A 25,051-nucleotide genomic window follows, 5' to 3' on the forward strand; every position below is an offset into this window, starting at 1 on the left:
CTTACTACACAAAATGGTATCAGTTCCTATGATTGGCAGTACCAAAGTGGTGAGCTGCCTGAGGGGTTGGGAGGATAGTAGTGGTAGGTAAGGTTCGTGGTGATGTCTAAGGTGTAGGCCAGGTACTCCTAGGTGGTTTTCCAAGTGCCCTCACACACCCTTGCGGGTGCAAAGCATCATCATCGGGCGTTGCTCCTCGTGGGGGTGGCGCTGCAGTCCCTCACGGGCCCTTCAAGAGGGCTCTCTTTCGGAGATCTTTTGATTGGAGTAGCCGTAGTTGTGCGTGCGGGTGTGTGGGGATGGTGGGTGATGTGGTGAGGCTAAAAAGACCTATAGGAACCCCAAGTAGTTTATTAATGAGTCCTATGGGTCTGGTTAAAATCTAACGGGGAGTGGTGCCTGAATAGTACTCAGGAAAAGTAGGGGGAAGGTAGGTAGTTCTGTTACTCTCGACCCGTATATAGTGAAGTTAGAGTGAGAGTGAGAACGTGTGGTGGGTGGTCAACATGTTTCGCGCTTCCCAACGGTCCCTAACGGATCCGTAGCGCTTCGTCAGGACCAAAAGAAAAATGATAACAAAAATAGTAGATATAGGTCAATACGTATCCTGTGTATCCATAGTTAAGGGATCCCGTTGTATTCGAGTCCCTAAGCGCGAACCCAAAGGAATTAGGGTCCAGGCTATACCGGATAAGGATCAGCTGGGGCGCGGGGCACCAGTTAAGCCCCGGGTATTCTTCTCTGAACACCTACGTGCCTCCAGGATCGCTCCCGATAGTCCTATCCTGCATTTAGGTAGGTCTGGCAGATGAGAGGTCAAGGTGGTTAAGAAGGCAGGATTTATTCTGGTCCAACATTTATAACGCATCATCAATAATGTGTTTGAGTGCTGATTCAGTGCAGTGGCCATGGCACAAGCCGGATTGGAATTGACCTGAAAGACTTAATTAGTTAATGTGGTAGCACAGTTGAACATGTACATATTTCTTAAGGAGTTTTGCTAGTTTCGGATTTGTAGAGATTAGGCGGAAGTTGTTTAGGTCTGAGAGGTCCGCCGTTGTTTTTTTTTAAAAGAGGGTAATTTGACCAACTTTAAGGCAGTCAGGTATCGATCCTTAAATTAATGAGGCATTGACTATTTTAGTCCAGAGAGGGAGTAAGTACCTTTTAATCTCACTAAAGACGTTTGTTGGTAAAGGATTGCAAAAGTAGTTTGAGGGTTTTAGTGCTGTTAGGATTTTAAGAATGGCACTTTCATCAACAGTTTTGAATATGCTCCATGTAGCATATGTTAATTTATTTATTTATTTTAGTGTTTTATAGAGCGCGAACTTGACCCGTGAGGGTATCAGAGCGCTTTACACGGTATACAGAGGTGAACAAACAAAAAGTCTAAAGTACAGAAATATACAAAAATATACAAAAAAGGTTGGCGAGGGGCAGGGGTGCTGGGAACATAGGGGAAAAAAGGGGATTCAAGTGTATGGTTACAGTCATAGTTAGAATCAGTAAAAACAAAAGCCCCACATATTCTCGGTGGGGTGAATTGGTGATCTGAGGAAGAAGCGATAGTCTTAGATTCGAAAGGCACATTGTGGTGGTTGAGGGCAGGCCTTAGATGAGGAATTTACCCATGAGGAGAGTTTTGGCCTCCTTCTTGAAACGTGCTAGAGAAGGGATTCTTCTGATGGCGGGTGGGAAAGAGTTCCAAATTCTTGGTGCTGCCCCGGTGAACGCCCAATTGTAGGTTCTTTTTTTCAGAAAAAAGGCAGGTGGAGCAAGAGGTTTCTAGCGGACCGGTAGTTTCTGCTTCCTACAGATACCACTAGTTTCTGTGCCAGATAAGACGGGGAGTTTGCGTATAGAGCCTTGTGTGTAATGCATGCCAGTTTTAACTGAATTCTGGCCTCCAGAGGGAGCCAGTTCAGCGCTTTTATATGTGGAGAGATGTGGTTGAATTTCCTGGTGCCGGTGAGTAGTCTGGCGGCCGCGTTGAGGCATGCTTTTAGAGGTGCCAAGGAGATCTTGGGTAATCCTGTAAGGGTGGAACATCCATATTCCAGTCTGGAGATGACTAGTGCTTGAACTGCCATTTTTAAGTCAGGAGCAGCGATGAAAGGTTTCAGCTTCCATAGGTAGCTCAGGTGGAATCTGGCTGATTTAGCCTTCGAGTTAATGTTGTCTTGCATGTTCAGGTTACAGTCGAGGATTATGCCCAGGGATTTGGCAGAGTCTACAATGGTCGGCGGGCAGTTTAAGGATGTGATGACCTTGATCCACATCTGAATCTCCAGGTTGGCTTTTGAAGGAGAGATTGGGAGAAATTCAGTTCTGTTTGAGTTGGTTAGTGGCTAGCCATTGGACAGTCAGTTTTAGGGTCTTATTCAGGGAGAGGATCTCCTCGAGCGATGAAATATTGATGTATATTTGGGTATCGTCTGCGTACATATGGTAAGAGATGTTGGCGGTACTAAGAACTTCGTGAGTGGCTCTAAGTAAAGATTAAAGCGGGTGGGGGACAGGGTTGAACCTTGTGGGACTCCAACCGTGACCGGGGTGGGAGCTGATAGGTTGCCGTTAATGAGGAATCTCTGAGATCGGTTGTGGAGGAAGGACCTGAACCATTCTAGGACCACACCATCCAGACCCATCCTGAGTTGGAGGTGTTCGAGTAGTTTTTCATGGTTGACCATATCGAAGGCGGAGGATAGATCTAAGAGGATTAGAAGGCAGGTTTTGCCTTGGTCTAAGGCTTGGAGGGCGTCGTCCATGATGTGGAGCATAGTAGTTTCAGTGCTGTGCCCCGGTCTGAACCCAGATTGGAAGTCATCCAGTAGGTGGAAGTTGTTGATGTGCTGACTTAGTTGCTGTTGTGTACACTTCTCTAATACTTTGGCTAACAGCGGGATATTGGAGATAGGTCTGAAATTGTCGGGGGAGGCTGGATCCAGCAATGTTTTTGTTTGTTTGTTTTGTTTTGTTTTTGGGGGTGTGTGCTGTGATACCTGGTGTCTCAGCAATCAGGGGTGTGCGGGTGCTACAATAAGGTGTGAGAGAAAGGTGCTCTGTAGCTGACCGCAGGTCATTTCCAATCTTTCTTGGCTTTTCTATGAAGGAGGCAAAATCCTCACAATTTAGCTGTGGTTTAGAACTTGTGAGGAAGTAATGAGTTGCTTATTGAATTGTAGCTTAACCAGGTCGAACTGTTTTTTTGGACATTTTCTAGCTTTTCCTAACTTGCTTCCAAAGAAGTCCCCTTTCGAGCTTCTAATTTGTTTGTAGTAAATATTTCTCAGTGATCTCAGGATTTTAAGGTTTTGAAGGGACTTTGAGGTTCTCCATGCTCGTTCAGCTTGATTAAGCTTATGTGTTTCTATATTAAGGCTGCCATTGAACCAAGGTTTTGAGTTTTTGGAGACATTCTTTTTAGCTGTAGGGTTGCTATTGAGTCTAAAATGCTTAACACAGAGTTGTTATAATGGTTTGTGAGGTCATGGACATCTGCCATAATTAAGAGAGGTTTCAGGATGTTTTTGCTGATGTTACATTGTTCAAGTTAATACTCTGCAAGCTCTTTTTCCATTTTTTGGGTTTCTTCGATTGAACCTGTCTTGTCTTCACTGATTTTGTGATGAGGAAGGTGATGTGGTGATGATCTGTCCAGTCACAAGGGATGATGGATTCCAGTTGGATGATGTAACTCTTGGCATTGATAAGGTCCAGAGTCTAACCCACATTATGGTTAGGACTGTCACAAAATTGAGTCAAGTTGAGGTCAGTTAGGACAGTTTTTAGGCTGTTGACTGCTTGGTCAGTGAGGGTTGAAATCTCTGAGGAAGATGTGGGTGCCGTGTTGTCCTGCGTTAGTGGAGATGGTTTCTATCATTTGTCCTATAAAAGTGATGTTGTCACCTGGTGGGTGATAGATTATTTGAAGTTTGTACAATGGACTGTTGTTGCTCAAAATGTCAATGCATAGGTATTTGCATGAGGATATGTCCATTTTAAGTGACTGTTTCACTGCGATGTTGTTTCTGTGTATGCAGGCGATACCTCCACCAGGTCTGCTTGGTCTATCTAATCTAATGATGGTGTGGTTAGGTGGCACTAGGAGGTCAAGGGGAGGTGAGGAGGCTTAATTTAGCCATGTTTCAGTCAGGATTAGTATGTGTAGATTGTGTGTGAGGATGAGGTCAGCAATGTCCGCCACATATTTCACTGCTGATCTACAATTGATTAGCATGTATTTTAAGTGTAGTTTGGTGCCAGGAGAGGATGGCTGAGTGATGGGCACTTGCTTAAGGTTTGACTTGTTTATGGCTCTGTGATTGTGCCTTGTATCTCTGTGTGGGTTTCTAGAGACTGTTTGAATTTTGGCCAAACCGACCATTAGCAAAGTATGTAGGATTATATGAGAGGAGGAAGGAGTGAATGTCCCTATCAGAAAGGGGATCCTTCAATCTGCAGGATCGCGGATAGGAGTTTGGTAGGGTATTGTTCACCATTTCAGGTGAGGGAGTGCCAATACAGTTGCGATCCCGTTGTCTGTGGTGTGTGAATTTAGTTTAGTGCAGTAATTAAAATCTAGGGTGTTGCTCCCTCTGTTATTCTCTAACTCCGAGGTGATGCTTATAAGGTTTTTTAGTTCTGCCTCAAGAAGTTGGAGGTCCTGTGCCATCATGCTAAGTCTACCTTCTAACGATGTGTGAGAACAGGTGGGTGATGATTGAGTCCATATGCCCAGAGAAGATGCCAGTATTATAAGTGTGTACCTGGCCTGGGAGAATTAACAGAGTGGAGGTTGGGTTGTGGATAGATTGGGGCTTGAAGCATTTAGGAGAGAACAAGTGATCTGGTTGGGTAGGCGCACTTGGGTTTTCCGGTGTAAGACATTGTTCATATTAGGGTTTTCAGGCATTGCAGGGGCAATTGTTTGGATCACGTGTAGTGTCTTGAGTGTAGTTGCTGTATCCTCAGTATGTGTTCAGCCGACAAGGAGATAGTCGAAGTGAGTGAAATCGTTGTGTTTGTGGGTGTGTATCTCTGCTAACATTTCTAAAGAGGTGTAGTTGCTTATTCTAGATTGTTGATTCAAGGGTAGGGTCTCCGGTTCCCCGCGTGTAGGCCGAGTGGTGATGTCATGTGTGTTGTAAACAATGGGTGAGCCTTGAGTGGCAAGGGAATCAATAGAGGTAAGAGAGCCTTGGGCGGTGGCTTGATCGTTAATAGTTTTCTGAAAATAGAGACGATTTAATCAAAAATATCTAGGTTGTGGTCTGAGGATTGTATGTGGATAATCTCGTTATTGTATACAGTGATGGTTACGTCAGCTCTGTAAGTCGGTGAGGGGGATTCTAGAGAGTTTGAGCTCATGTGGAAATTTCCTAAATGCTGCAGTCCGGAGCTGAGAGAGCAAGACTTTCCTCCGTTGTGCTCTTCTTTTCATGTAGAATATGAGATCGGTAATTATAGCTCCTTTTTAGTGCAGAAATAAGTGTCCGAAATTAGTGTTTCTGGATGAGATTTGAGAAATCTGTGTTTCAAAGTTTTTGATAAATTTTTACATAGATTAGGAGGATAAATATGTCAGAAGGCATTGTAGCCTACCTGTTCCAAAATATTGTCAAGAGCTCAAGCGGGCTTAGTCTCGGGTGGCTGCATGTTTGTGATTCCCTCTTGAAACTGCACTTCTGGAGAGGCTGCACTTACCCTCTTCGGCCTCACAGATTGCTTTTTGCAGTCTGCTTTCACCTGGTATACTCTCCACACTAGAGTCTGGCAGTTTCTTATACTACCTGGATAGCCACAACTCCTGCTGCTTGAGAGGCTCTTGCACTCTCTCAGCGGGCAGGCTGGCTTTCAGGTGCTTCAGATCAGGGATACAAGCAATTAAACACTTCAGCTGATGTACCCTCTCTTCTGTGAAGCTGGCTGTTACACAGACACCAGTTCTGGTTGTTGTACAGTAGTCATTAAAGTATGCTGCGGAATACTTGCTTCCTTGGTGAAAGGAATTGGAACTGGAACAACATAGATGTAAGTTGCTCCCACTTTTATGCAGTCAAAGTGGATAGAGAATGTGGATTATCTCAAAACAGGTTTGCAGTGGGTCTTCTGTCAAGTGTCTCTCCAGACAGAGCCTTTGTGTAGAGCAATGCTCTTTGTAGAAGGTAAGGCTCCAGCCTGGAGTACTCACAACAGAGGCCCAAAGAGGCGTAAAGTTCCCGCAACTGGCCATTTACCAGCCATACTGAACAGTGATCAGGATGAAGATAAAAGGCTGGCTTCAACTAAAAGATCCCTTTCACCCTGAATAATAAAGATGAGAGTCCCACCCAAACACTTACCAAATGACAGTACCAAAAAAAATTAATTAGCAGTTCCACTCAGCAGAAGCCGCTTAAGTGAATTATAAACGAGCCTTGTCGCCTCCTTCCATTTTCAGGAATGACCGCAGTATTCTTCCACTGTCTGTGAAAACAGTCTCAACTACATCTTGAGCACAGGAGCAGGCTCGAGGCTTACAAAATGGGACCTGCAGGCCTCCATTACTCTGACTCACTCATGCACGTACTGCATGTACTACACAAGCCACAAACACACACAGTCCACTAGGATGTTAGTAATAGGATCCAGGCTACACATTGATGCAGAACTTTACACAATTGGGGCCAGCTACACCGATAGGTGGTCTGATCACCACTGTGGATTCACATAATACGGTATGCTGCCACCTCCTCTGTACATGGTAAACCCATAAAAGGGGCGGTAGTCCAGTCAGCAAAATGAGCACAATTGGTGCAACCCTCATGGTCACAGGACAGTTGCAAGACGTTATTTGTGTCAGGGACAGGGGTAGACCTCTACACATGTTATATTAGTGTCAGCCTAGAGCCACAATCAACAAGCATTGGCATAGCCAATAGGTCTCGCCTTTGGGATCTTATAAGTGCATAACTAAATACTTATAAGGTCCCAAAAGCGAGACTTATTGGCTATGCCAAGCGGCCGTGTGGCCGCGAAAGTGATCGCGATAACGCTCAAACATCAAAGCGGCCGCTAAAGTGAAAGTAATCGCGGTAAAGCGATGCGCCCGCGCCCGCGCACATGCACTGTAGCTCTAGGCTGGCCTCGTAGCACTTTTTGGAGCCCTCTCAATAAATCTCACCAGACCAGCGCAATCGCTGGGTCAGGCGAGACCTAAAAACTGGGACATATGTGAGTCACAGTCAAGCGCTCAGAACATGACAACATGGCTGCACACCCCGTAGGGAACATTCTCAGTCCAACAGCATGTTTAGGAAATATTATGTTTTTCCTAAATTAATACAATTTATCTCATGGTCATTACACTACATATATGTTTACTTGACTCCTATAAATATGCTATTTTGTGGATACTAAACAAGTGCATATTAACAAGTGCATATTTGTGTTTCAATGTATAATCATTGATGTAAATATACATTATTGTCCATCTCTATGCAGTGCACACATGCAGGAATAGCTTCTCCTCACCCTCTAACTGGTGAGTAGCTTAAATGTTTTGTTTTCTTTTTTTCACAAGAGCAATGAATTGGTAGCAAAGAAAGCTAACTGGAAAGTTAACATTCCTTGCAACCTGGTGACTGCCCTTCTGAAGGGAAACCTGCCCTATATCCTGGAGAGCTACAGCCTGCAGAGCTGAAAGTAGGCTCGAGCTCTTACCATGGGGCAGAGGATGCGAATGGGGAGAGCTGGTGAGGGGCCTTCAGACCTGATGAGAAGTCTCAAGGTCACAAACAGCCTGGCTTGAAGATTTCAGAAAAGAAAGGGTCCACCAGCCATAATACCTGAAGTGGTAGTACCTTAGAGCATCCTGATTCCTTGGCTGTAGAGATAAAGGCCTCCTCACCACTGGCCCTTGCTATTTGGAGGGCAAGCCTGCATTACGTCTCACCCACCAATTTAACTCTTCTTGCATCCCTTCCCCTTGTTCAACCCCAATTCTAGAAGCTCACTACAGTTTGCCAGGGACCAAAACAGAAAAACATCTACAGGCACTAACCTTTAATCTTATCAAGGCTTCATCAATGTTTCAAATGTCTGTGGGCCAGCAGAACTGCCTGCAGACACGTCAATGACTAGCTCTGCAGCCAATCCAGTCACAACTTTCAACAGCTTTTTCCATGATCCTGCCTCGTTTAGCCCGATGCCCAGGTAGTCAAACTCCTGTACCCTTTCCAGTACCTCAGTGCCCACCTTAATGACCCCCTTTGCCCTACCTTTCTTGGACTAGACCGTATATTTGGTCTTAGAGGTGTTAATTTCCAGGCCAAAATCTCAGCAAAATGGATTGAAACGTTCAACCAGATTTTTACAGGCCCCTCCTGGTTTTAGACAACAACGACATGCTGTCTGTAATAAGGAGTGCTGGTATTTTTACCCCCGCCAAGGAAGGAGAATCATTCACACAGTCCAATAGGTAGGGGATGCAGCTGTTAATATATAGGAGGACAAGAGTTGTGGCAAGGCACACCCTTGCCATACATCTTGGTTGACAGGTAAGGCATCAGTTAACTCTTCTTCCACCCCACACCTTACTTCCGCAAAGATCCCATTGTGGAGCAATCTAATCAATGAAGGAGGTCAGGCGGGGTACCTAATCCCTGGTGGACTTCTCAGAGCTTCCTTCTGGGGACCAAGTCAAAAGTGGCACGCAAATCAATAAACGCCACATAAAGGTTGCCCCTGGCCATATCCACCACCTTCCATTTGACCAAGAGGAATCAAAAGGCCTGGTCTACAGCACTGACATTTTGCCTAAAATCTGCCTGAAGGTCTGTGAAGATCTTATTCTCCCCACACCAGTCTAGCAACCTCTTCAACACCTGCTTGCAGAATTTGTTTGGGAGGTTATCTAGCAGACTGATAGGGCGGTAATTGGAAGGCACACTGGGGTCCCCCTTTTTAAAGATGGCCACAATATCCACCCCTTTCCAGGAGAAGCAAATTGCCCCCTCCATAGCAATGGCATTGGAGATCACATTAATATGAGGGAACCATACCCTAGGATTGGACTTACAAACATCAGCCGGGATTTTATCAAAGCCCGGGGCTTTCCCGGGCTTAAACTAAGCCACTGCGTATTGCGTCTCCTTAAGAGAGAAATTTACCAGGTGCTGTATTTGGTTCAATCTGCTAGGTGCACCCCCACCTTCAAGCTGGCTCTCATCTACCGCAGCAGGAGACTACAGCCTCCCAAAGTGTACAACCCTCTCACTGGGGAGGATGGAAGTTTCTGCCGGTTTGCCCAGGTTTACTTCACTCCTGCTAACTAAAGACCAGAACTTTTTCTGATCACTGTTTACCATGGCATCCAGTAAATCCGCCATCATGTCCTCGTCCCATTTTGCTTTTGCTACTCTCAAGATTGTCTGTTAATTCGTCCTATGGTCCTTAATGGCTTGGGTGTTCCCTCTTTTTATAGCTTACAAGAGATCCACCGTGGCCTTTTTACAATGGTCATTAAACCATAATTAACAATGCACTTTGTGCTTTAGAACCCCCACCTCCCATCCTTAGTTGGAACACTCCTCAGCTTATCAAAGGCCACGAGTTGCTCACCCAGACCCGGGTCAATAATCTCCCAGTTTACACACATTTTCTCCATTTGGGTAACCAAAATTGAGTACAGGGCCATGACTCGATTGGGCGAGGATCTTACTGCTTACCATCTCATGTTCCATCTGTTATTCGTGGCTCCAAGGTACCCATGGCCCTTGCCTACATCTGCGGAGCAGTGCATGGATCAAACACCGCCCATCAACAATATGGCCTCAGCAAGTAGGTACTCTACCAAACAACTGAGGCTAAGAGAGGAATCTAGGGATAAATACGGACTCCAGTTTGTTACTCACAATAAGATTGCGTTTGTCTAATATGTTTAAACTGCAGTTTGGCACTTCTTTCCATCATATTGGTTATAAAAATATTTCTGCCTACATTGCTTGAAGTGCTTGCCCTCCCTACTGACTGAAGAGTTAGCAACCCCCACCGAAAGTAAATGTCTAGTTGAGCCCCTGCAAGAGAGTGTAAAACGAAACTCGAGATTCTTGATATAAGTGTATGTAAAAGCTAAAAGTAGATCGGACTAATGAGTTGAAAATATACAGTAGTGGGAAAGCAGTTATTTCTAAGAAAGGGCAATGCTGAAAGATGGAGAAAAATGCACAAGTTTATGACCAAAGGGGCAGTGGTGAAGAACATTGATATCATCGTTTTCTATCTGCAAGATCGGGTTTTCTTGCTGTCACCCTACTTATTTGCTTCTTCTTACGAAATAGCACTAAAGGTAAAAGGCATAGTTTCATGTTTTGTAACATACAGCAGGACTGTGCCTTTTGTATACAATTTTGAAAAAAAGAGAAAATGCTTAATGAGGGGAAATGACTGGTAAAGAATTAGAGGAGAAAAATAAAGCCTGTGCCTCAAAGTGGAGCCCACAAGGGCACGAAACAGGTCCTTTTTTTTTTATATGTTTCAACAGTACAATCGGATTTATGGATTTTTTTGAGGTAAATGGTAATGGTGATCTGCAGACCTTTTGACATATTTCGTCAGAGAAAGTGTTGGCCTGTTTAGATTTGGAACATGGGAGGCAAATCTCAATTACTGCTGATTTTCAAAGGCTCCCCATTCCCAAAGTATGTTGGTCTCTCTTTCTAGTCTGGACCCTTTTCCTTCTCTTATGGGAGCCCAATTCCAAGCAGCATGTAGCAGCGATATTCCTTCTAAGCGTTTCTAGAGAATATTCCAGAAGGGCGTTTCACCTTTGGTGTAAGAAGTAATTATTTGAGGGATCCATACTCTTGCCTTATCTCGAGACTTGTGGCGGAACTGAGAATGAGGTTGTGAAGCTGGCTAGTTAAAGATACATTTGAGACAACTTATAATCAGATAAGCGTAGGTGGCCTGATTTGAGATAAATAATTTCTTAATATTCATTTTTACATGCATTCCTTATTCTGATCTATTTTCAAAATTCTATAAACATTCTCTAAATCAATGAAAGGAAGGTGACCGGTCTCTCATATTAAATAAATACCTTCATTTCCTCAAAGCTTGGATTTAGTTATTCTTACATTTGGACAGTAGCAGGAAGAAGTAATGTCGCAGTACACGCTGTTCTTTCATGACATTGTGAACATTTAAACTGGTAAAAAGGAATAGGGTACTGCTAAAAGCTTTGAAATAGTAGGAAATAAATAGTTTGATGTAGTGTCTTGTGTTAAGTTCTTGCTTCCTAGGGTACCACCATGGAATGTGGAACGTGGAGGTTGCCTAGGTATGCCAGCAACTGGTCAGTTGACCATTGCGAGGGTTGAGTGCTGGATGGGGTCTCTGTAACTCCTGACCAATATATACTTCTTCAAGCCTTCCTTAATCTCCTGATGTCTTCTTCACGGTGCCTCTTGATCCTACATTTGGCGACGATGGGAAACATCAAAAAGCTCATTCGTCGGAGTGAGACTCCAACACGCTGCAGCTTCAACACTCATCCATCCTGCTGTTCCACTGCCGCGAGTGAGAGCTGAGACTGCAGAGAAGAGCTGGCGGAGAGCTGCCTTTTGGTTTGTCCACGCTGTCGTTTTCCTCAAATTGCTGTCCAAATTACGACAGGTAGCTGTGTGCAGCTCCAAGCACATGAAGTCTTAGCTCACGAGAAGCAGCGTTGCATGGACATCAAGCTTCACGCATGTCACAAGCACTTGTGACGCTGGTGAGTACTGCCCTTCAACGTCGGAGTAGGTGTCCCACGCTGCCTTACACCTGCGTGAAGTGTCAGGAGGCCATCTTGGATTGGGCCGTGCGGGCCTGTCAGCTTCCTTATTCAGGGTGCATACGCTGAAGTGCATAGCCCTTGTCAATGGCCCTCAAGTTCACCGTCCATCTTCATGTTGTGTGCGCTGCTGCGCACAGCCCCTTTTCTTATACAATTTAACTTCTGCGCTGATGCGCACAGCAATTGCTAGCTTTTGTTCAGTCTGCACTGACACGCACAGCCTTGCTCATTATTTATATCACAATTCTAGTGCTCATGTTGGACGCTGATGCGCACAGCCTTTCTGTCTTTACGTCGTGTGCAGGACCCCCTCTGTCTTCAAGTAAGTCTGCGCTGGTGCGCACAGCTTTGCCTGCCAATTGTTTTTTATCTTTTTGTTAGTCAGCGCTGATGCGCACAGCCTCATTTGACATTTCTTCGGTGCTCAGTCTCGCGTGAGTCTGCGCTGACAAGCACAGCTTTGCCTGTTAAGGCCTCAGGTACTTTGTGTGCTTATACACATTTTCATTTGTTAGTTAAGATGTGTTTCATTTGACGTTAGTGCATTTTGCAGTTTTGTGCCTAACTTATAGTGGTGAGGTTTTTGAGTCACATAAGAAAACGAGTATAACGTTTTTGAAATAAAATGCAAAATGTTCCTGCACCCCCCTTCTTTTTATCCTCACCTGGTGAACCTGTGTTATCCTGGGTGAAGTGGAAGATAGTGTTTCCTCACTATCCTAGGGTTTGTCGGACATCTCTTAGTGCTGAAAGGAAAAAGTCGCTTTAATGCACTGTTTAGGTTCTGAGGGTCAGGAATTATTTGAACATCTTCCCGAACTTTCAGATGGTGACGCTTCAGGTTTCAACGAAATCGAAATTTGCATTAAAAAGTTGGATCTTCACTTTTTGCCGATGGTGAGCACTGCTCTAGAAAGGTACAACTTTTGCAGGAGAATGCAAAGGCAAGAAGAATCGGTGGAACAATATATTACACAACTGCGTAAGTTAGCTTATACATGCAACTTCTGGGCATCATTAGAGGAGCGACTCAGAGACCAACTCATGTTAGGTTGCAGTATCGATAAAGCCAGAGACAGTTTATGGCAAAAGGATAATCCCTCATTGCATGAGGTGCTCACTATAGCAAAGACACATGAACATTCAAAAGCCTGTTTGGAAACGATTCGTAAGAATGTGCCACTGGGTAAGAGTGAGGGTGGTGTGTGGAAAATAAATAAAGATCAGGTTCTTAGAAGTAAGACACCTGCAAAGGTGGAGAACAGATACACATTATCGAACCCTTTCCAGGTAAATGTCATAGATGTGTCAACTCTGGCCATATGGCAAGCTTCAAGGACTACCTGCTGTGGAAGGTAACTTGCAGCACCTGTGGGCGGAAGGGTCACTTTGGGAAATGTTGTAGATCCAGTACAGATCAAAATAAGGTTAGGGAAGTGGATCTATATGAAGATGAACTTGAACTAGAAGAAGTGAACATCTGTCAGGTCAATGGCTTGAGTAGCGAGAGTCCCATGGAGGTGGGTTTGGTTAATGATGCACCAATTAAGATGCTCTTTAACTCTGGTACCAAGGTAACATTAATTCCCACATTTTTCTTTGATCAGTTCTTAGCAAAGAAGGTCAAGTTAATGAAACCAGACATAAAGCCAAGGGGGTATGATGGTGAGATCATTGACCTTCTAGGTTATTTTTGGGGACCAATCGATTTTAAGGGAAGGATCATCACGGGAAAGGTGCATGTGTCCATGAAGGGGGACTCTCTAATAAGCTGGTTCCTTCAACGTGATTTGCGTGTGTTCCTTGATCCCAATGAGAGTCCCTCTGTGTGCTTAAAGGACCTGTCTTCTGTCAGTCAAGTAGGTGATGGGTGGAAGTCTTGGGTCAAAGAATTTCCCGAGGTGTTTGACAGTAAGTTGGGGTGCCTCAAAAATTACATGCATTACATCAAAATAAAGCCTGGTGCAGTACCAAAAGTGGCTAAAGTTTGGGATGTACCACTTATGGTAAAGGAGAGCAAGAAAGCTGAGTTGAACAAATTGATTGCCAATGTCATAGTATATGGAATGGCTTTCTCCAATAGGTATGGCTGGTAAGGCTAATGGGGAGGCCAGACTTTGTGTGGACTTGAGAGAACTCAACAAGGCAGTGGTTGTGAATCATTATCCCTTACCCGACATCAGTGAGATGTTATGCTCTCTTGGGGGGGGCGAAGCATTTTTCATCCCTCAACTTGACATCGGCCTATCACCAGGTCACATTGCACTCCTCCTTTCAAGATCTTATGGCCTTTGTTACACCGTTCGGCACCTTCAAATTCTTGAGGATGCCCTTTGGTCTCATTTCTGCTGCTTCGGTGTTTCAGAGAGTTAGGGAAAGCATCTTGAAAGGAGTTGATGGAGTGAAAGTATATCAGGATGATACTCTTGTGTTTGGGGTTGACACCGAAGAGCACAATAGCATGTTGAGAGTGGTCTTGGGTAAGCTGCATGACGCTGGCCTAACTACGAGAGACAATAAATGCCGGTTCAATGTGGCTGAGATTGAGTACTTGGGACATGTAGTGTCAGCGAGCTGTATTAGGCCCAAGCTTTCTTTGATTAGTACTATTAGCAAGTTTAGGGTCCCACAGAATAAGGATGAGATCATGATATTCTTGTGTATGACAGAATTTTACCACAAATTTGTGCCTAACTTTGCTAGTGTGACTGGAAATTTAAGAGACCTTCTGAGGAAGGGTTGTAAGTTTACTTGGTCTAAGGGCCGTGATGATGAATTTCAGAACCTTAAATGTTGTCTGAGCAAAGCACGTGATCTAGGCAGTTTTGACCCGAAGATGGATTTTTATTTGATGACTGATGCTAGTTCCAAGGGCTTAGATGTGGTGCTTTTCCAGAGCTCTGGAGGTGAAGAAAAAGCAGTATTTTTTTATGTCTAGGACATTAAGGGGAGCTGAATGTTATTATTCGGTCGTAGAAAGAGAAGCTCTTGCCATCTTTTGGGCCCTTCGTAAGTTGTGAACATTTCCTTGTGGAAGAAAGTTTGAGGATTTGACGGACCATAAACCGCTTAATGAGATATTTACTAAGAAAGGTATTGACTTTGTTTCCCACCGCGTGCGAAAGTGGATTGTGGCGTTGCAAGAGTTTGAATTTGTTGTATCTTATGTTCCTGGGGCCTGTAACACTCTGGCTGACTGACTAGGTTGGATGATGTGCATGATGAGGTGTCTGATGAGTGTGAACGATTTGAAGGAGAAGAGCTTACCTGAGCGCCAAGAAACCGTTGGTGTATGCGTGCTTAATAAGTGCTTTTAACATAACATAACAAGAGCTTGAGGAGGAGGTTGATGGGAGGAGGTTGATGTGTGTGCGATTAGTGATGGTATTGTTTCCGAACTCGAATGGAAAGAGCTGCTGGCAAAGGATTATTTTTTTTAAAAGGTGGAGAAGATGGTTTTAGAAGGATGGTGTGAGTAGAAGGATTGTTGTCAAGATTTGAAAGGCTTCTGGCAGGTCAAAAAGGAACTAGCATTTGTTGATGGTATTCTCTTGAGGGTTAGCAAGTTGGTTCCCCCTCGAGCCCTATGGGAAAAGTTACTGAGGAGTGCCCATGCCAGACACATGGGGATTGTCAAAACAAAATAGAGGATTAGAAAGGCTTATTGGTGGCCAGCCATGGATGTTTATGTTGCAGAGTGTGCGTGCAGCGATAAGGTTTTAAAATGTAGAATGCAACCCTTGGTGTTGAGGGTCCAATCTAATAAACCATGGTCTGATATTGCTATAGACATTTTGGGTCCAGTAAAGCTGAGTGCGCTAGATCGGTATGTTCTGGTTTGAATGAACATGCACTCGCTGTGGCCAGAGATTAAGGTTGTGAACTCTATAGAATCCACAGTTGTTATTAATTTTTGGGAAGATCTCTTTGAGAGGGAAGGTTTTCCATTATCTGTGCTTTCAGATAATGTTGTACAATTCACCTCAAGGTTGGTTGAAGAGTTTTTGAGTTGCAGGGGAATCAAACACAAGAAGGCAGCACTTTACCATCCAGAGAGCAATGGTCTTGTTGAGAGGTTTGTTAAGGTGTTGAAGGAGACTTTGCAACAGCTGTTATGACAGCAGCAAACTGGGAGGTGGCCCTGAGGAGAGAAGTGAAAGAATACAGGTTTACTCTGCATTCGTTTACAGGGTTATCTCCTTTCCGCTTATTCAGAAAAAGGGTTGCGAACAAAGAAGTGTGTCCCTCATGGGTCTTTGCAAAAAGATCCTTAGTTGACAGCAATGTTGGTGATGTGGAAGGTTGGAGAGAGAGAGAACGAATGGTCATGGAAAAGAGGAAGAGATGGTTTGACAAGCTAAAAGCGGTCAAGAACACTGTTGTGTCTGTTGGTGATTGGGTTAAAATCAGATCTCCTCATTTGAGTAAAGGAAACTCGAAGCTTAGCTAACTGTTCAAGGTGATAAAGGTTTTTATTAATGCCATCAAAACCAGTGACCACAGGGTGATGAACTTGAACAGGGTGGCCAGATGTCAACCCACTGATGTGATTGAGTTTTCTAATTCAGCCTCAAGTTCAACTTTACAAGAGGGGGTCTCCAACCCTCACAGGGTGGCAAGGTGGCCTGTTAAATTGCATGACTGTTTCGTTTGCTAATTTGGACTTACCATCTCGTTGTGCTTATTTTGACATGTTTTCTTAACTATACTGCTCTGTTTGCAGTGTGTTCACTGTGTTTATTTTGCTATGTTTCCTTTACTGTTCCACTTATGTTGCTGGGTGTGCGATTTTTATTCTTCGTTAGTATTGGGGGGAAGGTGATGTAGTGTCTTGTGTTAAGTTCTTGCATCCTAGGTTACCACCATGGAATATGCAACCTGGAGGTTGCCTAGGTATGCCATCAGCTGGTCAGTTGACCGTTGCGAGGGTTGAGTGCTGGATGGGGTCTCTCTAACTCCTGACCAATAAATTCTTCTTCAAGCCTACCTTAATCTCCCGACGTCTTCTTACGGTGCCTCTTGATCCTCCATTTGAACTGTAAAATAGTCATAGCCTCAAAACTAATTCATGACCATGTGGTAAAAATTAGGCGAGAGGGGAATGTGAACTCATTAGAAATTCAACTAATTATTTCTTAACAGAATGCAGTGGATTCATTTATCTGCTTCGAGTAGAGATAATGGGGACAGTAGCAAGAAGCAGAAGTTAAAGAAGGTGCTGAAGACTTGGGCCTGTGGTACATAGGTATAAAGAGGGTCAGTCTTTCATTAAATCCAACTAGGTAAATGACCTACTGGCTCAGGCACTGCATGATAGCATGCTACCTAAGGCTATACTGGTCATTAAATACCCTCTTAAACCAAAAGGGCTCTCACCTGCTGCTAGGGTCTGTACCAGTTAGGAGGGTATTTAGCAACATGTTTGAAGCAGATGGTCTTTGATGGTCTTAGAACATTCCACACACTAACGGGAAGATTGTTCTAAACATGGGGAACAGACAGAAAACGTGAATAATGGAGCGGAAGGCCTATAGCTGCTGTTATTGGTCATTTGACACTCCTTTGTTCTCAAAAGAGCTCCAAGCACTCCAATATTGTAATATCACTTTCCAAAGTAATGCCCTAGATCCTAGGATCTCCTCGCTCCGTACCTTTCATGACACGCCAATTACACTCATGACTACTGCTCGCCTGTTATGTTATTGTTTTTGATCTATCGGTACTGACATTTTGGTGTACCCTTCCTTATCTGGGGAGTTACCATATCCCATATTGTTCTCGACTATGATATTATTGGTTCTATTTGTCTCTGCTCTCTGATCATTTGTAAAGCGCTCTGATACCCACAAGGGTGATATTAGCACTATATAAAACTTTTTAAATAAACAGTTAAGATAAAATAAAGGAACAAAAGAGAATAAAATTGCTAACCTGATATGACATTTTCACCATTGCAATGGCATTACAAGGGAGACATTTAGATTCCAGGCATCATATTTGTTGAACTGTACTTCAAATCAACATAATGTGTTTCAAAGTACAAATCAATAAGATAATATTTTACTGAATCATGGGAGTTGGAATGGGAATGTCCCCTTCTTGGTGTATAATTGCATCCTCTGCCTGAGAGCATTACTGTGAGTATTTGGTATCCTGGTTTGGGGGCTTTTGTTCTCCCTTACCTAGCATGTGCATGAAAGTTTAGATCTGTCCCTCAATGAGACTCTGATCTTGGGCCTGTCCTGAACATGGAATGGCACACCAAGTTCACCCGATATAGTGACAGAGAACTGTCCCTGTCATGGGTTCACATGGATAGCATGTTGATGGCAGCTTACTGTGTTTTTAGAAACCCTAATGTGACCAGACCTTTTTCAGGTCTAGCCTGGGCAGCGCATGTGCTGCTCTGCGACCCATTCTGTATTGGAGTATGTACTTGAAGCCCCGCCCACTCTCCGCCCATATTTGCCATTGGCTTGTTTCATGTTCCTTCGTAAAGTTAATATGCCTGTTAGTCTCTCCTTAGTACCGCCTTGTCTTCATTTGTAACCTCCCATGAGGAGTGGCCCTTTTACTTTGGTTGTTACAAGGTACGTCTTCTTTAGTCTGTAAGCACTACTTTCTTTAATGAGCTTCTCTTACTGCAGGAGGGCCTCTCATGCGCAGTTGTGACCACCAGCTTGTTTCTTTAAATCGTAGCAAACGGGGGACTCTTCAAGGGCCATGGGAGACAGAAGGGGGCAACTCAGCAATAGCTTCAAGCATTTGGAATGCAATAGGTCTCGCATTTGCGAGTGTTTAAGCTATTGGCATTGTAAATGGCAATGCCTTTTATTTATGTTTTAAAAACATAAATAATAGGCATTGCCATTTATAATGCCAATAGCTAAAACTTGCTTAAACGTGAGACCTATTGCATTGCAGATGCTTGTTATCTGTGTTACAGGAGTGGTGGCTTACTGGCCTATGTAAAGTTCTCATGTACTCCTGTACTCATGTTAAGTTCCTCTCCTATGGGTGAACCCAGATCCTTGCACGGCTATCCCAAGCTCATGCATGTATGTGTATGGTCTGTCTGGTGCACAGATCGTGTCTGAATGAACCAGAGTGAAGAAGGGATGCAGGTTCCATTTTGGAAGACCCTGGTCTGTTCAAATGCACAAGACGGAGGTAAATTTATTTTCCAAGGCAATGGAAGCGTCTGGAGAGAGGGAACCCAAACACTGATGAGGGGAAAGAGGAGGTAGGCTTCCTCTGAGAAATGTTATTTGGTCATTTTGCTCCCTTGAGCTTTTGATAAGTCTTCCTGAATACTGTTGGTGGATGGTAGGGGTGATGCTTGGAACTGCAATTCTTATTGTCAGGATGTGAAGGGTCCTTTAGAAAGTAGTCAGCCTTTTGTCTCTCTTCCTGATCACGGACAGGTGCATCTGTTGATAGCCAGGTGCAAAATGCTCTCTCCTTTTTGTGCTTCTGTTGTGGGTGTTCCAACCTGGAAATGTCTCTGCTGTAAGGAGCATCATTGTAGACAGAGGCTGCATGAGAAGGAGACATGAAAAAATAACTTTCTGAAAGCGTAGGCAGAGAATATGCATCCCCTGTCTGTGATACCTGTATAAAAGAGGGAGCCGTTGACCCAGTTGTTCCAGTTCCAAGTTCTCATTGCTCAAGAAGGGGGTGGTCCACGGAGTGCTCTAGAGAGTATCCAGAGGACAACTGTGCAACCAGAACTGATGTGTGCCTGACAGCCAGCTTCCCAGTTGCGAGAGGACATTCCCTGGAGTCCTATCTGGAATAGGAGCTGTTTTCCTTCTTGGAATCCCCAGAGAATCCTGCCTGGAAGAAAGGAGAAGGAAAGAGCCAACCCTGTAAGAGGAGCTGACTACTGGCGTGGGCTACAGCAGTTGACCCCGGTCTTGTGGGTCCAACTGTCAGAGACTGATGAGAGTGCACTCGTTGTGCTTCTAACTCAAAGCCAGTCACTAGCGCTGAAGCAGAGAATTCGCAGCACTATCAAAAAGATTTGAGCGGATCACCCTATTAGCCCTTCAGTCACAGATGTGGCAGACTGTTGCTAAATAATGCCACCCACCCCGAGTGCCAGAAGTGATTTTGTTTTTGGAGCCGTGGCACTTGCTTGAGTGTACCCGAGTAGTGTGCAGCACTGAAGAAGAGTTCTGTGAAAGTATGTGGCACTTGCCCAGATGTGCCCAAATGGACTTGTATCATGACTAGCCCAGTGGCACTTGACCAACATGTGCCGCGCAGACTATGCTGTCTCAAGGCACTTGCTACTGAATGGTCCAGTGACTATGTAGTTGACTGAGGCACTGTCCCAAAGTGTGCCCGAGTGTTAGAATCCTCTACTGCTATACTAGCATGCCTTGAAGTGCCTCAGCGGCTGGCCGCAGACCTATGACTCCATGAAGCCCATATTGTTGCCTCAACTCAGGGAGGACCAAGACTCTGAATCGACAACTGACTCAGTCCAGTGAGAAAGAATTCCCCCTCAGTCCCTTGCCACCAAAGTCTCTAGAACACCATCAGAGCTTTCAAAAATGCGCTTTATTTACTCACAGATAAGCCTTCAGACAGCACATGCCGTACAGGAGGGCCCCGCTCTCGTACATTATAGTAATGTTAAAGATAATAATAATTAACTGTTTTATAGCGCTACATACCGCACTTTTGCAGTTTCTACCAGGTCATTGATTCCAGCATTTTGTAGTAATGCATAATATAAAGTTGTGCAACATGAAAAGATAGTGATAAACGTTTACATTTTCTGGTAACTTGTTTGTAAGCACACATGCGAAGCTCTTTAAGAGGTTTGAGGAGTGTTTCGCTCCATCTGACTCCTGAGCTTGCCATAAGCTCACCAGTGCTTATCTCATCAGAGATTGAAGATTGTCAGAGGTGACCGTGATGGGGATGAACCTTTCACGGGGCCTTACATTACGTTTGGGGTCGATTAGGCAGTGTTGGTACCGGGGATGTGGAAGTGGGTGACGAGCAGGGATATTAGTGTGATGCGTTTCCGGATGGAGAGATTATTGCAGAGACTTCTAAAAATATGTTTTTTCTAGGCAAAGTCGCCAGACCAGGTACTGTTATTTAGATATTTTTGTCAGTTGGCCGGTTTGAGTTTTTATCAAAAAGACCAAATGCCACAACACCTCATGCGCCAAATGCCTGGATAGCAGAAGTGACATCACGTGACATCAGTGACATCAGTGACCACTGATGACATCACAGATTTGACCCCTTATCTTCTTCTTGGCTCCTTGTCAGACTCCTATTTGCATCTTAGGAGCATTGGGGGGAGGGGGGGAGCATTCTGTGTAAGCTACACAAACCAAACATGGCTTCTAGATCTATATGTACTTTCTCTTTCTATCTCTCCCTTTATGTCTCCTGAGGTTATTGGCAGCTAGGCCAGTGACAAGGGTAGTCATTATTACCGTTAACTACATCTCTTTTTCCCTGCATTGTATTTACAAAATTACATTTTGGTGTGATTTTTTTTTTATAACTTGCCTTTAAAAAAAATGCCTACTTTATCTTTTTTTCCATAGCAAAGTGAATTGAACTCCTTTCTGTGGACGATAAAAAGAGAGCCTCCGTCTTATTTCTTTGGAACCATACACGTGCCTTACACTCGAGTCTGGGACTTTATTCCAGAAAACTCCAAGAAGGCCTTTCAGCAGAGCAATATTGTCTACTTTGAACTGGACCTGACAGATCCGTACACAATCTCCGCTCTCAGCAGTTGTCAGATGTTGCCACAAGGGGAAAACCTGCAGAGTGTGCTTCCTCGGGACATTTACCGCCGACTGAAGCGCCACCTAGAGTACGTCAAGCTTATGATGCCTTCATGGATGACCCCTGACCAGCTGGGAAAGGGACTCTATGCAGACTACCTGTTCAATGCCATTGCAGGCAACTGGGAGAGGAAAAGGCCCGTGTGGGTGATGCTGATGGTCAATTCCCTGACAGAAGTGGATATAAAGTCACGAGGTGTGCCAGTTCTTGACCTTTTTCTTGCCCAGGAGGCAGAGCGCTTACGGAAGCGGACTGGGGCAGTGGAGAGAGTTGAAGAACAATGCCATCCTTTGAATGGGCTGAACTTCTCGCATGTAAGTGATTTTCTTGTTTGTTTACAAATACAACAATGAATAGTGACCATCTTCTTCCGGAGTCATATTAAAGAGGGCGATTTAATTAAACTGTCTAATTTTGACTGCAGCTATAATATTGTGTAGTGCAAAAACGCTTTAGATAGCATATTTTTATATATAATTATTGTATGAATATATTGAGGAAATGACACTGCTACCACTCTACTGTGCTGCATTGAAAAATGCTATGGTGCTGAATTCGTCTTCTTTTCAAATTAGTTCGAAATTGCTCTATACTTTAAGGCATATTGAGCGTAGCTCTGATACTACACTGCAGTTTGCAACCAACATTTGATGGAATGATATGTTAAGCTGCAAAACCTTTCATGAAAGGCCTGACTTCTCAAGTTAATCTTGGCTACATACATGATTGTATAAGAAGACACTTCTATTTAAAAAAAAAAAAATTGTATTGCTTTTCAATGAACCTAACATAAATACAGTTATACATGTTCAAGTTATGGGTACAGTACGAGATACAATGAATTAGACATATAGCACACAGGAATGAAGAAGTCAGTACCATATGCAATTATAATGTCAATCAATCAATCAATCATAGCATTTGTAAAGTGCACTACTTACCCGTGAGGGTCTCAAGCCGTGGGGGGGGGGGGGGGGGGGTGACGACAAATGCTACAACTGCTCAAAAAGCCAGGTCTTGAGGAGTCTTCTGAAGGTCAGCAGGTCTTGGATCTGCCGTAGGTGGATGGGGAGGGTGTTTCAGGTCTTGGCGGCGAGGTGGGAGAACAATCTGCCGCTGGAGGTCGCTCTTCGGATGCGAGGGACTGTGGCGAGGGCGAGGTCGGCAGAGCGAAGCTAGCGGGTGGGGGTGTAGAAGCTGAGTCATCTGTTGAGGTACGCTGGTCCGGTGTCGTGGAGTGCCTTGTGTGCGTGGGTGAGGAGCTTGAAGGTTATCCTCGTGCAGGACTCTCAGGTGGGGTGTGATGTGGCTGCGGCGAGGAATGTCGAGGATCAGGCGTTCAGAGGCATTCTGGATGCGTTGAAGTTGTTTCAGGAGTTTGGCCGAGGCTCCTGCGTAGAGGGCATTTCCGTAGTCCAACCTGCTGCTGACGAGGGCCTGGGTGACCGTTCTTCTCGTTTCGGTGGGGATCCACTTGTAGATCTTGCGGAGCATGCGGAGGGTGTTGAAGCAGGAGGAGGAGACGGCGTTGACCTGCTTTGTCATGGAAAGGGTGGAGTCGAGGATGACCCCTGGGTTGCGTGCGTGGTCGGTGGGTGTTGGAGCTGTTCCCAAGGGGTCGGCCACCAGGAGTCGTCCCAGGCCGAGGGGGTGGATCCGAGAATGAGGACCTCCGTCTTGTCCGAGTTCAGCTTCAGTCGGTAGGCCTCCTGTGGACATACTACTTTGTGATAAATTTGATGAAGAAGTTACTTAATACATAGCTCTCATTCAGTTATCTATGTTAACTACCCTAATACCTTGATCTACGTGTCTGATGCCTGACTCAGTGTCGCGTGTGCCCTCGGGTTCCCCAGACTCTTTACCTATCAAATATTGTTGAAATAGGCCCCAGAAGCCTTTGGGTCGGTTCTGCAGGGTTAGTAATTTGCTGTATGTATTTGCCGGAGTGTTGCAGTATATCATGTCTTTGGGCCATTCTTCTATTGTTGGGCTTGGGCCTTCAGCCCACCGCATTGCCACTCGTCTCTTGGCTAGAAGCAGACCAATTACCACCAGCCACCGTGCACTCTTACCAATTCTTCTATCATATCCCAGTAATACGAGGAACGGGTCAGGGATAAGTGAGAGGCCAGTGATGTCATTAAGAGTATGAAATACTTTCTCCCAGAACTCTGAGATTTTGGAGCAGTGCCAGGCAACATGCAGAAACCTGGCATTCGGCTCTGAGCAGCGATAGCAGGTCGCTGAGTTGCTTATGCCATAACTTTATTGTCATTACTCATGAGTTATCTGTAGAAAAATGGCTGAATTTTCATAATATATTTAAATCTGATATATATATATTTTTTTAAAAAAACCTTTATTACAGTTTCAGAGACATACAAGTATGGGCCTACAACCAACAGGCCGGCCGCTAATGCACACTATAAGCCTAGACACAGCTTAACAACCACATCGATGAAGCAATAAGAGAGCTACTGGAGTGCTAATCAACTCAGCCGGCCGCAGCCGCAGTCCATAGACAAGCAAAGAAAGGTTTCATATTTTGAAGAAAACGAAAAACATCACACACACAAGGCAGAGGAGGTTAATAGCAGTAACATGTGCTCCCCGTATCGAAGGAGTAAACAAACTCAGGGAGAAAGAGGGGGGGGGGCAGGCAGAAGAAACCAAATGCGCATGTCGCAGGAGCATAGAGGAATGCGCGGGCTAGGGAGACAGAGCAGCATCCATCTCACGCGTCTGGGGCGGGGCGCAAATACCTCCACGATAGGAGTTCCAGGGACCCCACACCTTAATCCACTTCCCAGGCTTGCCTCTCGCCACATACACCGTTTTCTCTCTGAACATACACCAGTCCATGTGTTCCTTCCACTCTGAGTCCGTTGGTGGCCTCTGGGAGCCCCACAGTTGTGCAATGTCACGCTTCGCTACCATATAGCCCAGAGTCACCCACTGCGTCTGCATCACATTGTAATCAGTCGGCTCCCAGACATTCAGCAAACATCTCCGTGCCTCCGGCAACAAGGCAACATGCGTGACTTCTTCTAACACCGCATGCACTCTACACCAAAACCGAGTCACCTCCGGACACTCCCACAGGATATGGAGGAAAGTCCCCAGTAGTCCACAGCCTCGCTTACACAGACCATCCACCGAATACCCCATACGCATCAAACCAGGCCCCGTGACGTACACTCTATGAAGTATCTTAAGCTGGACGAAACGCAAGCGGGCCGGGATAGCCACCTCTTTCGGGGAGGCCACCGCTGACACCCAATCCTCGTCATCAAGTTCCAAACCGTCGGCAATCCATGTCTCCCGCAATGAGGTCAGCAAACCCATTCGATCATTGATAAGCTTCTTATAAATCAGCGAAATGGTGCTATCCGGCACATAGCC

At 44.8% G+C, this 25,051-nt stretch overlaps 1 protein-coding gene across 1 annotated transcript in view; it reads left to right on the forward strand.

Moving 5' to 3' along the window:
* The window catches only part of LOC146861755 (metalloprotease TIKI1-like), a 1,236,995-nt gene that overhangs the window by 188,067 nt on the left and 1,023,877 nt on the right, over positions 1–25,051 (forward strand). Inside the window, exon 2 of the mRNA XM_085640940.1 lies at positions 21,400–21,960. Coding sequence (XP_085497066.1) covers positions 21,400–21,960 — 561 coding nt within the window. The remainder of the gene's footprint in view (positions 1–21,399; positions 21,961–25,051) is intronic.

Source organism: Triturus cristatus, chromosome 2_2, assembly GCF_964204655.1.
Source record: "Triturus cristatus chromosome 2_2, aTriCri1.1, whole genome shotgun sequence".
NCBI lineage: Eukaryota > Metazoa > Chordata > Amphibia > Caudata > Salamandridae > Triturus > Triturus cristatus.